Source organism: Panthera leo, chromosome B3 (genome assembly GCF_018350215.1).
Source record: "Panthera leo isolate Ple1 chromosome B3, P.leo_Ple1_pat1.1, whole genome shotgun sequence".
NCBI lineage: Eukaryota > Metazoa > Chordata > Mammalia > Carnivora > Felidae > Panthera > Panthera leo.
Window position 1 is genome coordinate 71,073,810 of NC_056684.1, and position 14,874 is coordinate 71,088,683.

Here is a 14,874-nt window from a genome sequence, read left to right on the forward strand (position 1 = left end):
GGGAGGAGCAGTAAGGCTTGTGATTAAGAACATGGGATGTCCTGGGTTCAAATCCTAGCTCTGCCACACTTTACTTTGTGACCTGGGATAAGTTCATGTCTCTAAGCCTTAGAATTCTTATCTACTCAATAAGGATAATAACAGTGTATCTATCTCATATGGCTGCTGTGGGGCTAATGCACCTGCCTGGACTTAGGACTTAGCACACTGCCTAGCACATACTAAGCACTGAATAAATAGGGGCTATTGTCCTTGTTATTAATATAATGTCAGTCAACAAACCCAGACAAAGGTGAAAAGTCTGCAATGCCAAGAAAAGATCCAGCTGCCTAAAAGGCAAGGACAGGGCAGATATGACAAGTTTATTCAACTGATACTCCTTTCTCATCTCTTCTTGAGAATAATATAGGGACTCTGCATTGGAACACTAGGTTTTACCAACCTTGAGTGCATAATTTGAGTTGGTTTTTTTTGTTTTTTTGTTTTTTGCCTTAGGACTAAAGAAATCATAGCAATAGCCTTTAACTGCAGGGACAGGGCACACTAAATCCTTAGGGAGACAGTGTGTGTTCTTGTTAACAGCATGGGCTTTCTTTTCTTCTTCTTCTTCTTTTTTTTTAATGTTTATTTATTTTGATAGAGACAGAGAGCATGAGCAGGGGAGGGGCAGAGAGGGAGACAGAGAGAATCCCAAGCAGGCTCTGCACTGTCAGCACGGAGCCCCACGTGGGGCTCAAACTCACGAACCATGAGATCATGACCTGAGCTGGAATCAAGTCAGATGCTTAACTGACAGAGCCACCCAGGTACCCCAAGTGCATGGGCTTTCTTATGTTTACTGGTTCAGTTCATAACTTACCTGACCTTAGAAATGTTCTTTAATCTATCTGAGCTCTATATCCTTGTCTGTGAAAGAGATAATAGTAGTATCTGTATCTGCTTTACAAGGAGTTGTAAAGAGTAAAAGAGGCAAGACATTCAAAGAGCTGCCTGGCACATACTAAGTGCTCAATAAATGTCAGCTATTACTATTATTATAAATGGGTGTTAGAAATAGGATGAGATGGACAGTGTTGTCCTCCCCCAGGAACCCTGCTGAGCTCTGCCCCACCCCCACCTCTTCCCTTACCAATAGATTGTCTTTGGTCCAGGCACAGCCAGTGACCCAGTCACGGTGACAAGCAGAGAAGGAGTAAATCAGAACAGGGGCTTTGGGCATCCGCACATCCCAGCAGAAGAGATTCTGGATAGGTCCCAAGAGAGGGGGCAGTCAGGACCACAGGAGGGAGGCAGGAATACCAGGGCCATTTGGGGCAAGAAATTTTAAAGGGAAAGGGGATATCAAGGAAGGGATGGTGGGCAGATGCGGCAAAGGAGATATGGCAAAACAAAATGCCTTAGGGAGCAATGGGAAATGGGCTGTTGAGGAATCCAGGGACCAGAGGGGCTGTGGGGCCCAAGGCGGGAGGACCCCTGTGGCTCACCCGGTCCCTGCCCCCAGTGGCCAGCCTGCCTCCATCAGTGTTGAAGCTACAGCAGTTTACAGGCCCCTCATGTCCCCGGAGCTCAGTGCCACAGGGAAAGTCTTCTGCCTTTTGGGGCAGTGTCAGCAACTGCTTTGGCCAGAGCCGCACTGTGAAATCTTCTGCATTGGAAATAGGGAGAAGGGAAGATTCTCTGAAAGAGGAAGTGTGACAGGACCCCAAAGACAAAGGCAATCATGCGGGGCGAGGGCGATGTCCCACGGCACAGCTCCAGGGAGAAAAGCAGTGAGTCATAGGCTGTGGAAAGCCTGAATAGGGGGTTAGTCATCATATGAGTTCAGCTGTCTAACTCCCTGCTACACCTCCAGACCCTCCTCTTCTCAAGTGCCCACTATTACTTGGACCAAGCTTCCTACCTAGAGAGGACTAAGGCCTCTCTCCTCATTTTCACCTCAACATCTCTCCTCATAAGGGAATATCATTCCTATACAAAGCAAAGTGTCCCACTGGGCAGAAACTCAAAGAATTATAGGGATTACAAAGAGGTCCCAGAATCAGGGCTAGGAAATAAGAAGAAATAGTCTAGACTGCTTATGTAAGATAAATGCATTTAAAACCACTTTCAAAGTTGTAAAAAAAAAAAAAAAAGTATGTGTGTGTATTTTCTTGTATGCATACACATATAAATTGAGGGAAACTATTAGCATCTTTAAAAGAAAGCTGCTCACTGCCCACCCAGCAGTACCTGATGCAGAAGCTAAGAGTTCGTTGGAGGTGGCCAGTCCCAACACGGGTTTCTGGTATCTGGACAAGAGCCAGAGGGACTGAAGGGAACTTTCCGTGAGATGCCAGCCTTGCAGGGACCCATCTTCTGCACCACTCACCAACACCTTAGGGCTGAGCCAGGCCAGTGCCGACACTGCCACATCTAGTGTTTGACACTGAGCCCCCTGGGAACCTAGAGAATGACCAGAAAACATAGAGTAACACATTCCAAAAGGGAATTCAGGGTAGGGATGTTCTTTCCAAAGGCCCAAACACCCCATCCTCTCTCTCTTCAGTACCTGAAGCAACTTTATAGATCCTAATGCCATCTGCTCGGTACCCAACAGCCACTCGATCGCCATCTGGGTTGAGAGCCACAGAGAGGGCAGGAGAGAGGGGAAGGGAACCAAGGCATCCCCGGGGCCGACCCAGAGATCCGGACCACACCTGAACCTGAGGGCCAAGAACAGGACTTAAAGATACACCACTTCCACCCCCAGAGTGACAGCCACCCCCATGAAAGTCCTCCTTCCAAAGAGTGTTCTCTGGAGAGCTGCTCGCACACACACCTGCACCCCTCTCCCTGTAGCTTGCACCAGCTAAGCTCCTCCCCTGTCTCCCCGACAAAGGCTCCACCCTTACCCAAATATTCCCTGCCTTTTGTACCCCCTCCTCAGAACCCACCACCAGCCCTCTGCAACCTGACCTTGCCATCCTCTCCGGCTGTCAGTAACTGGCACCCAGCGCGCAGGAAAAGGGCAGCGGCCACTGTGCCATGGTGGGCAGGGAAGGCAGCCAGCCGTGCCCCCTCATGCCAGGACCACAGCTCCACCGTCCCGTCCAGCCGACCCACAGCCACAACCCTCCCAGGCACATTGAAAGTCAAGGTACGGACGGAGGCTCCTGGGGTTCCCAGTTCCTACACGAGGAGGTAGAAATGGAAATGTCGGGAACTGCTCTCAACACAAGCCCAAAGTGAAACAGAACGTGGGTGTCTGTCGCTCCACATCTTCTGCTCCCACCCTCTTGAGCTTCCTCCCCCAGGGCTACACAGGACCATCTCACCTTGATAGCTTTGAGCCCGTCCACATGGAAGAAGCTGAAACTGCCAGCCCAGCTGCCTATAGCTATCACCTGCCCTTCTGGGTGGAAAGTAATGCAGTTCAGGGGCCTGGGACATGTATGTTCGAAGGCCAGCTGCCAGCGGACTGTGTCCCACAGCTGAAGGAGAGAGAAGGAGAGGAGTCTAGATGCTGAGTACAGATGCCTGAGCATCACAGTCCCAGAAGCCACCTTATCCAGTCCCCTGCCCTCAGCAGGGAAGGCTTCCCCCAGCTAAGCAGTCAGCAGCTCTGCCTCACAAAGAAAACAACTTCACGGGGCTGACTTGGCAGTTAAGGCCACTTTGACTACCACAGCCCCTTGGTCATTACCTTCAGACATCCTCCCAGGCACACAGTGGCCAGCAGTCGGCGGTCTGGGCTGAGGCAGCAGCCAGTGATTTGATACTGGTGAGCCTTGGTCTGGAGCACCCTATCCCAGGGAGACAAAGTCAGGCTCCTGGGGCCCCTGGCCTCCCTCCTCTTTCTTCTCCCCTGGGGGCTCCCAACAAGCAGGGAAGGCCCTCACTCCCAGACATGAGGGAGGGACCCCTTACCGACAACCTTGCTTCAGGTCCCAGAGCTCCAAAAGCCCATCAAAGGCAGTGAGAAAGAGGGCACTGTCCGAGAGGAATGAGCAAGAGGATACCCCATCACAGCCGCTCACCAAAGACTTCTCCTCCTGTGAGAACGAGCAGGAAAGCATGCTCAGGACATTCCCTTGACCCCCCAATGTCCAGCACTCCAAGCCCCAATCAAAAAGGAGGCCAAGGCAAGAAGGGATGGAGAAAGTGTGGCCCTTTGTCCCCACACCAGGAATGCTTGTTAAAAGTAAAAAGCATTGGGCCCAACTCCAGATGTTGGCCAAGCTCAAGTTCAAGTGGGGCCACAAAGTCTCCCCCTACTCCAAACCCCATAAGTATCCCCAAGTCACAGAAGATTTTAATGGGTCTGAGGAGGGAATGGTGTTACATGCATGCATGCTATGGGGGTGGGGGGGTGATATGGGTGGGAAGCAGAGAGAGGTTGTGGCTGTGGGACCCACCTCTGCAGCCTAATCTGCTGTTACTATCCCTTAAGCACCCTCTACTCATTCCAGCAATTTCCAGGAAACATTCTCCCCTATGCCTTTCACTCAACTGGAATGCCTGCCCTTGTCTGTCCCTGTTCTCCGGTAAGTACCGGCTATGTTTTGGTTCCTTTTCCCCTTGTATGTCATATCTTTCAACAAAACTGACCACTTGGTGGGCAAAGACAATGTCCTACCCCTGTTTTCCTTGTGATGCTTAGTACAGTACAGCCTCAGTACAACTTTGAAGGGAAGGTGTGATGCAAATATTTGGAAAGCATGATTGATTTTGTGACCAAGCTTTCGATCTGATGTGAGGAAATAAAAGTTGCTGAATCAAACAGGGTGAAAACAGGTGGGGTTGGCTTGCCTAGTCTGTGAGGCTTTTTCTGGAGGCAAACTCTGCCCGCCTTGAGCATCATACCTGCCAGGTTTTCAGGTCCAACAGGTAAACCATCCCACTGGCTGTGCCCACAGCAGCTCTTTGCCCCCTGGGGCACAAGGTCACTGCAGTGGGGGATGAGGAAACTGTCAGAGACAGGCTGGAGCTAGAGAGAGTAGCAAGAAAGGGAGGAAATGAGGAATCAGGGAAGGAAGCAAATGGAAACTCGTGTTTGCATTTCTGTCCCTGAATCCCCCTCTCCACAGTGACTTTGGTCTGTCCTTTTTTCTCCAGTTTCAAAAAGGACTGTAGCTTGCTCTCTGGTGGGCTTACCAGCATCTGGGGCCAAGGGCCTTACCTCTGCCGGCCCCCCACGGTGTGGGGCTTATTCAACCATCGTAGCATGTGCTGGAGGCGCCAACGCCGCTGGGAAAGTTGGGGTGCCTGGTGGCAAAGAGGCGAGTCCAGAGGCTGGTTGGCTGCCTGCTGGGGCAGGAGCAGGGGGTACTGGTTGAGGATTGGAGCCTGCTGCCTCAGGAATGTGTGAAACACAGCAGTGTCAGTCTCAAGAAGACTTGGTTCCTCTTCGGGGACTGAGGAAGCTGTGGAAAAGAAGCACTGTGTCACTGGGGGGGCTAGCCTAGACCCCCATTAACCCCATTAGCCAAGTATGTCAGGCAGTGTCTAAAATGTCGTCTCACAAAACATAAGAGACTCTTAAATATAGAGAACAAACAGAGGGTTGCTGGAGGGGTTGTGGGAGTGGGGATGGGCTAAATGGGTAAGGGGCAGTGAGGAATCTACTCCTAAAATCATTGTGGCACCATGTGCTAACTAACTTGGATGTAAATTATAAAAAATAAATAAATTTTAGAAAGTAAAAAAGAGAAAAATAAAATAAGATGTCGTCTCAAAGTCTTCTGACCCCACATCAGGAACACCCATTAGACGTACAAAGCCGTAGGCCCCACTCCAGACCTAGGGAAATGGAATCTGGGGACCCGGAGATCTGCAGTTTGAACAACAATCCTAGGTAATTTTATACCTATTAAATAATGTTTGGAAACCTCTGGTCTAAGAGATCTGGGCAGAAGGTCCCCTGCAAATTACTTGCTTACCCCTTTGGCATTTTTAACCTAGAAGAGAAATTTAACTGTTCTTTGCATTATACCTCCCCCAGAGCAGACCCCCCATGAACACACCCAGGAGGCCCAGATCTCAGAGAAGCCACCTCTCACCATAGAGGGCATGGGCCTCCAAGAGCCGAGAGACCAGACCCAGTTCCAGATGTGCAGCCACCACGTGGAGATTGGTGAGGAATTTTGCAAGAAGGTCACGGTTCCCGCTCTGGAGCTGGGAAGGTCATTGGATTCATTAGGATATGAAGAGGCAGGTGAGGAGGAATAGTCTAGTTTTAGACCTTGTCTGTGCAGCCAGGACCTCAACCTAGGAGCTGGGACAAAGGACCTCAAGGAAGAGGGCAGGAAAACTGAAAGGAGAAAGGTAGAGGGGCATCATGGTAGTGGTGATGGTGCAGTCAAGAGGGAGTGGGGTCTCAGAACAGTCAAAGCAGCTGCTTGGGAGGTGTCTATGGGATCTCGAGACTAACCAGGTGGTGAGGCAAGTCTCCCAGAGCCTCAGGAAGGCAACTTCGGAAGATGCCCGAGGCATCGGGGTCACATGTCTTCCAGAGCTGAGCTGCAGGTGTGGATCACAGAACAGACGTTGAGATGGGCTCAGCCCTAAAGCATCTCCAAAGATCGTATTCCATAGGCTACCGCAAAAGCCATTCGCTCACTGGGGTGGCAGGTGAGGGGCCAGCTGATGGGGAGCACCAGTAGGTGGTCCTGGCCTCCGGGTATAGGCCCTACACTCAGTGCCCCGGGGTCACTTTGGGCTCCAATCACCTGCAATGAGGGTGTGTGCTGTCTTCTCCAGCCCTGGTCTCTTCCCGTATCGACATCTGGCTGCTGTCCTCAGGGGCCCAGCAGGGAGGCAGAGCCGGGCACCGGTGCGCTCCAGGGGGCCCTCCCCTAGCAAACTGTCCTCATGTGAGGGAAACAGAGCAGGAGAGGAGGGAAGGGGGCCTGTCAGTGAGTACCTGGCACAGCTGTGGACTCCCGTTCCCATCCCATATAGTGGTAACTTGAGTGGCAACCCATTCAGGGCCTGTGTGTCAGGGCCTATACTGAGGGGAGGGTGGAATGAAGAAAGGACCACATGGGGTTCTGGCTCAAAGATGTGAAGGCACAGGAGGTTGGTGGGAGCTCAGCTGGGGGCAGCTGTACCTGCGCAGACTCTGGACGAGGTAGGCGAATGGGCCCATGGGGAAGGGGTCCCTGCTGTTACCAGCAGCCACTGCTTCGTCCCAGCTCTTGGTTCCCCTGGGAAGTATCCGCCATGCACTCAGCACTCCGTACAGCTGGTCCACAGTGAGACCTGCAAACCCCAGCTCTCTGAGGCCCTCACCAAACCACACAGCATACCCATCCCATGACACCTGGCTCCTCCTCACACTGCTCACGGAGACCCCAACTGAACCAAGGTCATCCAACCCCTGAACTCTCGTTCTCCCAGCCCATCCCAACCACTGACCACTGCGTGTGGCCTCAAGGGTGGCCAAAGCTTGGGGAAGGACATCAGGGCCATGCTCTTCCTCCAGGGTGCCCAGGATGTGCTGCAGCAGCAGGGGGACAGTGGCCGGCAGGGTCCGGAGTCTGTCAGACACCTGGGAGAGGACGGAGACCGGGCTTTAGCCAGTGAGGGGAGGAGAAGAGGTGGCTTTCGTTGTGGGGAGGGGAGTGGGCAGCTGGAGAAATCATGGGAAAGGATGAGAAAAGGAAGAGAAACAGTGGGAAAGAAGTGAGGGTAGTGGTGAGTCGAGATGGGGAATGGTGATTACAAGATGACACAGGACAGGGTACGAAAAGTAGAGGAATGGGGGTGAAAGGAGCTGAATGAAGAATGGGAAGTGGATTAGGACTTAGAAAATAAGTGGTGAGGGTTTACATTCTCAACCAACCTGCTCATAAAACGTGTAGAGCCTCAGGTGATCCGTGACCAAGCGCAGGTAGAGTGGCAGGGATGATCCCCGCTTCACCAGCAGCAGCCGCATCTGACAAGACGAAGGGGACTCAGTGTGGGGAGCAGAGAGCCTGCCACAGCCAGTCCTCAACCCCCCTGAGCTCCACCCCAAGCACCCAGCCCACTGCAGGGCAGTTCCTCCTCTGAGAATCCCCAGCAGTGACCTGATGGCATCACCTCACAGCCATCCCTTTGCTATACTGCTCTGCCAGCCAGCCCTACTTTCTGGAAAGCCCCTGTGGTTCAGCCCACCCCACCCAAGAATCACAGCCTTACTCCTCCCCTCACTGGGATGGACCCCGGGAGGCTATCTCTAGGGGAAAAAGGCTGGCTGGTGTTATAAGGAATCCCGGTTATCTTATTAACAGCATCCCCTGGCACAGAGTTCCTACAGAAACAAAGCAGTAGGGCTGCACGGGGCAGCTAGCAGCCTCAGCACCCTGGGGCCTCACACACTCCAGCCCTGGCCCACATCCAACCTGGTTGTTAAAAGGTGACTCCTCCAGCCGCTTCCCATACAGGGCCAGCTCCTCTCTCACCAGCCGGGCCCGGGCAGATAGTTTCAGAGGCCCCAGGGCCACCACATGGGCACCTTGGCTCTGCTCCAGGGTCTCCCCCAGGCCTGCGTCAGTAGACACGCTCAGTACCAAGTGCACCCGCTGTGATATTTGGGCATAAAGAGAAGAAGGTAGAAGGAAAAAGAAGGGGAGAAGGCTGGAGAGCCCCCGTCCCCACTACTGCATCCCACCCCCACCTCCTTCTCACACTCACCGGGGGAAGTGTCTTTGGGATCCAGTCTGAGACCAGCTGCCCATGCTGACCCACCAACCTGTCAGCCCCATCGATGATCAACACCAGGGTTTGGCCACTTTTCAGGGACTGAGCACACTTGGGCAGCAGTTCCTGCTGGAGCTCCCATACCAGGCCCCTGTAAGGACCAGGATCAGTGAGAGAGGGAGATACAGGGTGGGATCATGTGGAATCAACAAGGCTGGACTAATGGGGGATACACACCGGTAGGTGGTGGCGAGGGCACCTGGCTTTTGCAGTTGGCTATGCAGATAGGCACAGAGGCGTCTGAGCAGGGTGAGGGCAAGACCCTGGTCAGGGCGGGCCCCTGAAAAGTGGAAGAAGACTAACGGGGCCACCTTGGCCACATCAGGAGCCTGCAGTGCTGACACAAGGGATGCCTGCATGGACAGCAAAGAGAAAACATGGTCACATTGTTACATGCACAACTCCCTGTGCCCTGCTTCCTTAGCCTACATGGCCCTCACTTCCTCCTGCCCGGGGCTCTGAGACTATGTACCAGGAAGGCCGTCTTGCCCTGTCCTGACTGCCCGGTCACCAGGCTCAGCCTCCCTCGGTGCAGCGTTAGCTGCTTCACTGTGTCCTGAAGAAGGTGCAGTCGGGCAGGACTTGATGGATTCTGCAGCTGCTGGAAGGTGGCCTGGACCAAGTCATCATCTGGGATGGACACTGGCTGTTCCAGCTGGGCCCCAGGCTGAGGACACATGGGACAGTGACTGATAATGTTTCCATGCCCCTCAGGAACCCCAGACCTGAAAACTCACAGAGCCCCCACCAAATTACTTCCCATCCAGGACTACCCAGACCACCTTACCTTCTCTCCACTACCCTGGCCATGGGCGCCCCTGCTGACCTGTAGGTAAAGCTTCTGGATCATATTCCACACATCCTGCAGGACCAACTTTCCAAACTCCTCCAGCCCCCCAGCATAGGGCCGGCCGGCTGCCACACCCCCCCATTCACAGGGGTATCTACAGGTGAACCATGCACAAGCAGAGTCAGAGTGGGCCTGGCCCCCCTCCATATATTCCTCCATGCAGGGGCTCTCTACCCACCCCACCCCCACCCCAGCTCACCTACGACAGGTAATCCCTTGCTGTCTGCTCAGGTAGCTCTTCAGTTCTGAGATTCGATGTGCAGCCTCTTCAGACTCAGAAGTAAAGTCAGATTTCCATGCATCTGGGACACAGCTGACCACCAAAGATACCCCAAAAGTGAGGCTACACTCAGACCCCAGCCTCTCTTCAGCCCCAACCATCAGACCTGGCTGTGGTTCCCTAAAACTCCGCAAGCAGAGATCACCTGGCTTCAGTGGCAAGGCTTATTTGGTGCTGCAAGGCAAGCTTTCTGAGCCTTGTACTCTCTTCTAGCTCCCCCTCCTGTACTCTGAATGCTATGGAGAGAGAAGATCTGGCCCCTGAGCCTGCGAGGTCCAGAAGCAACAGCAGGTACCTGAGGAAGCCAGAATCCCGGAAGTAGATGAGAGCTTGTGCAGAGGGCTGCTGACGAAGGCCCCGATTCAGGAACTGCATCACCTCCATCTCTGTCACAGAGCGACCTGGAGGGTACTGCTGGGCCTGCAGGGAGAGGGCAGAGAACAGGCTGGTTCAGTCCCAGGTCACACTGACCCCTCCCTTGAGACCTACCAAGACCCTAGGGTTCCTGCATCTCAGCAATATTCCTCCCTCCCTCCAGACACAAGCCAACAAAACACAGCTAGTAGCTAACATGTACTGAATGCCTGTCACATGTTGAGCATTTTTAAAAATAGATTTCTAATCCTCATAGTAACCCTACAGTATAGACTCCACTGTTCCTCTTTAATACATGGGGAAGTTGAGGCTAGGTTAGGATAAGCCGTTTCCCACAAAGTCACACAATCTATAAATGATAGAAGGGAGATCAGAACCCAGATCCGTCTGATAGCAAACCCTAAACAGACCTACCCTCTTACCTCTCGCATCCCTTGGCCAACTGGGAGGTACTTCTCAAAGGAATTCCCTCATCTATGACTTGGCCGCTTGCAGAACCTTCTGCCTGGGTTTCACCTTCAAGTCTCAGATCTAGTCCCAAGGTTCCTGACACACTGTGGCTTCTCTCCACACTTGTCCCAACCTTTGTTTCCTCCCCAGACCCCACTCCAACCCCCAACCTGCCTTACCCAGCGGAAGTGAGGATGGTCAGGGAGGTTGTAGTTGGGGGGAACGTAGCCATAGCGGGAGCCCAGAATCCCCACAAACAGCTGCGAGTTCTCCACCTCCCCAAGGCACACTTCCAGTTGTCTGCAGACATGGTTATGGAGGCATTGGATCAGAGAATACAGGTATAAATAGGAAGATAGGGCCCTGGCTCAAAACTGAGCCAAGTAAAGGCAGACTGCTCTTGTTAGCATCCAAATAGCAGCCCCTGCCCTAGGCCCTCAGACTCCCTTGTAGCCTCAACCCTACCCACCTCAATTCTACCACTCAAGCCCCTCATCTCTGTCCCAGCTCTTCTCTGTGGCCCCCTCACCTGTTCCTCCGGGTCTCCTCCTCAGTGACGCCCCAGCGCAGGTCAATGGCATGAAGGCTGATGTGGTGAGGGGCCGCTCGGGCCTGCAATGCTGGCAGCACAGACCTCAGCAGCAGGTCCCGCTCCCCGTGCATGTCCCGGAAAGTGGAGGAAATGAAAAGCCTGATGCTGCGCCATCTGGGGGTAAGCAGAGGCTTGGGCTCACTCTAGCAATCAGCCCCACAACCCAATTCCACAGATGCGGCTGAGCACATCCTTCAGCACAAGCCAGTACAAGTAAGGTATGACAGATGCCAGGGTGAGGTCCAGCAGGCCTCCAGAGAATAACCTGCTTATAGCCTCTCCTGCAGAGCCCTGGAACTTAAACCCTACTTGCCATTTCTCACATATCCCTCTTTGTCAGCTAATTATTATGCACTTACTATTTGCCCATTCTGTGAGGTAAGCACCATCATTATTTCCATTTTACTAATAAAAAACTAAAGTTTTTAAGAAATTAAAAACAACTAGCCCAAGATTCAAGCTACTACTTGGCAAAGCTGTGATGAGAAAGCCAGAGCCTATTCTCCTAAGCCCTCTGCCTGAGCCCTGGCTGTATGTCCACAGTGCATGCTGCCCGCTGCCTGCTGCCCGCCTCACATCTGACCCCCTGCCCAGGTAGAGAAAGTAGTATGCTCACTATCTGACAACTTCCTCCGTCAGGGAAATCCCTACCTGGGAAAGAGATGAGTTCTACTTAGTGAGTAGAACAAACAGCATCTCCACAGCCAGAACTGCAGCCACCAGAATTTCTGCAGGTTTTGACCACAGTGTCTCCCGATTCACAAAGGCATAGAAACATAGACTAACCCATGCTGGGAAATCAGAGCCAAGGGGCTTAGAGTGACCTCTTCCAGTGGCCGGAGAGACAGGTCCCCAGTCTTTCCTGGGGGTGGTGGAATCTTGAATATTTTGTCCATTTGCCCCACGTGCTCTAGAAGACAGGAGACTCCACGCTCTGCAATGAACCTGACATAAATATAACAAAATAAGTAAGAGTGAATACCAGAGTCAGAATCAGGCAGGTCTTCCAAGGGGGCAGGGGACAAAGATATAGAGAGGTAGGTCACCCAGTTAACTGGAGCCCCTTAAGAAGACAACCACAAGCAGTGAATGTAGACTTAAAATAAACAGGGGTGCAGAACTACAGGGATGAAGGAACAGAGAAGACACCCAGCTCTAGCATGGTCATCATGGGCTTTCTGTTGGGCCAGGGGTAGTTAGGCTGGCAAAGGGTAAGATTAAAGATTAAAGACTAAGGCCATCCCATTCAGAGCTTGATCAGCTTTGTATCAGCTGTGAAAGCTCTCTGGAGGAGGAATGGGCCTGAGGCTTCCTACTAGCAGCTGGGGGACGATGGAGGCATACAAAGGAAAAGGTAGGAGAGAGAAAACAAGTAAATGAGAAGGCTAAGCATAGAGACAAAGTTAAAAGATTTCTGTAAATTTGGCATCTATAAATAAATTTAGCATGAGATTTACTCTGGATCAAGAATGGAACAGAGGCGGCAAAGAATGAATAGAAATGATGTGACCAACCCTTGCGTTGTTCCCTTAAAAGAGAACAGTGCAACCTCCCCTGTCCCCTTCTCCTCTTTCCTACTAGGTGCAATGCAAAAATGATGACTGGGGCTGGAGCAGCAGTCTTGAACCATGAGGTGAAAGCAGAGTATTTGAGGATGGTGGAACAATAAGATAGAAGGTGTCTGGGTCCCTGTAACATTCTGCTGCTGCTACATCTGGACAGTGGCAAAAGAGGAACAAACTTCTATCTTGCTTAAAAACAGAAGTAAGTGGAGTAGAAGACACAAGTAATCTCTGAAAGACGTTCTAACAAAGCCCCCAACCCCTTGTGCGTCCATTCTGTACTCACTTCAGGATCCCGTCATTACAGCCTGAGAGTGTCACGTCATTGGGATTTGAATCTGATAATCTGGCAAAGGAAGAAGCAACCATTAGAAACAGTGCCAGGAACACAGAGTCCCTGCGCTCTAGGATGGATACCCCACCTCTGCATGTTTAATTAGGGTCATGTGCTAGGTTGGGGCTGGGATGGACCCCTACAAAGGGGTATGGAGCTAGGCTAAAGACTTCAGAGAAGGTTCTAGTATTTGAAGTGCAATCAAGGTAGGAGGCAGAGATGGAAGGCATCTGGTGAGTGGGAATGCCCCAAGCGCCAGTGGGGGTAGAGAGGAAATATGAAAACCTATCTTTTGGCACTGGACAAGGAGTTTGAGCGTCCTTACGTGTCACATATCCTACTTAGGGGAACACAAACAAAGAGGCACTTGGAATTCACATGCTGCCAGAAACGCTGTTTGGCCTCATTTATCAGTTTCTCATACATATCATTGCCGAAGAGGATGACCCTGTCCACCTGTAAGATGAAAAGGGAGGGGCTGAGAACAGGGAGCACAGGGACAGAAGAGATGCTAATAAGCTTAGGACATCAAGAGAAGAGATCTCTGGGGCTGAGGGGATTAGGAGAACTCTGAAGGGAACTGAAGGGAATGGAAATTGCCTCTCATGAGAGCCCTTAGGATGGGGGAGCCACTACACCCTGACATGGAGGGGCGAGAAAGTGGGGGAGGGGCAGTGGTGTGCTGTAGCTGGCTCACTCAGGCTCACAAGAGCTAACTGTTACATTTTTAGGAATTTTGTGATCCAGTTGTTAAATAGTGCCACTGCTAAACATTGAAGAGTATAAACTTATAATTAAATAAATTATATTAAAAACAAAGGTAATAAATACTTGAAACTCATCATTTCCTAGTTATTTTACTACATTTTACCATTATCTAGATCTTATTTACATACTCGATCTACGTTGTAGAAATACCATATAATGGTGTGCTACTGAGCATCTCTTCTCACCTCTGTTCACTGATATCATGCTGGCAGCTTGAAATCAGCCATGATTGGAGTAATTTACACCTTAGAAATTAGCAAATGCTATTAACCAAGATTCATTTTTTTCCAGAGCACCGGTTGTTAAACAATTACCAGCCCACCACACAGCAGAGGGCTGCAGCCAGCAGGAAGTGGGTGTGGGTACTGCCCATCATTTGAAAGATGACCTTTGAGAAATTACACACATCAGTTGAGGAGGGAAGGGTGAGGGCGGGGAGGGTTTCTCAGGGACTGGGGACTACTCACAGGGACCCTTTGGGCAGCCAGAGACAACAGGTACTTCCCAAAAGTGTGCAGGGACCATTCATCCTCTCCATCTGGCTCCTGAAGGAAAGAGTCTCATGTTCCTTATTTGCATGGGAGACAATCGGTAAGCAACAAACACCAAATACTGCTTGGGAATCTTCAGCACTGTATATATCCAAGCCTTTCCTGATTTTCCAGCATGTGTCCAGGGCTGTGACCATTCATGCATTTTTGCATGGTGGGGGCAGGTGTCTGACCTGGACTTGAGCCTGGAGTATGCCGGCCGTCTTCAGGATACCTTCTTCTGCCTTAACTGTGATAGTCTTCACAGTGCCTCCTCCGCACAGTAAGAGATCCACCTGCTCCGCCCGTGCAATTACCATCCCAATCAGCAGCAGCACATAGTTTAGGTGGGGCTGATTGGACAAACATCAGGGTGAAATAAGGATCTCCTATTTTTTTAAGTAGGCTCCAT

At 51.6% G+C, this 14,874-nt stretch overlaps 1 protein-coding gene across 5 annotated transcripts in view; it reads right to left on the reverse strand.

Annotated features, from left to right (window-relative positions):
* Positions 1-14,874, reverse strand: part of TEP1 (telomerase associated protein 1) — a 39,580-nt gene that overhangs the window by 5,774 nt on the left and 18,932 nt on the right. For all 5 annotated transcript variants that reach the window (XM_042942566.1, XM_042942565.1, XM_042942567.1 and 2 more), the window contains 30 exons: positions 14,657-14,815; positions 14,400-14,477; positions 13,490-13,620; positions 13,117-13,176; positions 12,055-12,213; positions 11,206-11,382; positions 10,856-10,976; positions 10,147-10,271; positions 9,771-9,884; positions 9,548-9,665; positions 9,194-9,388; positions 8,899-9,074; positions 8,656-8,812; positions 8,364-8,543; positions 7,823-7,915; positions 7,396-7,528; positions 7,089-7,239; positions 6,708-6,841; positions 6,410-6,498; positions 6,039-6,153; positions 5,159-5,402; positions 4,843-4,966; positions 3,907-4,031; positions 3,683-3,782; positions 3,315-3,470; positions 2,956-3,168; positions 2,549-2,702; positions 2,230-2,442; positions 1,485-1,645; positions 1,130-1,243 (listed from right to left, as the gene is read on the reverse strand). In XM_042942566.1, the coding sequence (XP_042798500.1) occupies positions 1,130-1,243; positions 1,485-1,645; positions 2,230-2,442; positions 2,549-2,702; positions 2,956-3,168; positions 3,315-3,470; positions 3,683-3,782; positions 3,907-4,031; positions 4,843-4,966; positions 5,159-5,402; positions 6,039-6,153; positions 6,410-6,498; positions 6,708-6,841; positions 7,089-7,239; positions 7,396-7,528; positions 7,823-7,915; positions 8,364-8,543; positions 8,656-8,812; positions 8,899-9,074; positions 9,194-9,388; positions 9,548-9,665; positions 9,771-9,884; positions 10,147-10,271; positions 10,856-10,976; positions 11,206-11,382; positions 12,055-12,213; positions 13,117-13,176; positions 13,490-13,620; positions 14,400-14,477; positions 14,657-14,815 (4,269 nt within the window). The remainder of the gene's footprint in view (positions 1-1,129; positions 1,244-1,484; positions 1,646-2,229; positions 2,443-2,548; positions 2,703-2,955; positions 3,169-3,314; positions 3,471-3,682; positions 3,783-3,906; positions 4,032-4,842; positions 4,967-5,158; positions 5,403-6,038; positions 6,154-6,409; positions 6,499-6,707; positions 6,842-7,088; positions 7,240-7,395; positions 7,529-7,822; positions 7,916-8,363; positions 8,544-8,655; positions 8,813-8,898; positions 9,075-9,193; positions 9,389-9,547; positions 9,666-9,770; positions 9,885-10,146; positions 10,272-10,855; positions 10,977-11,205; positions 11,383-12,054; positions 12,214-13,116; positions 13,177-13,489; positions 13,621-14,399; positions 14,478-14,656; positions 14,816-14,874) is intronic.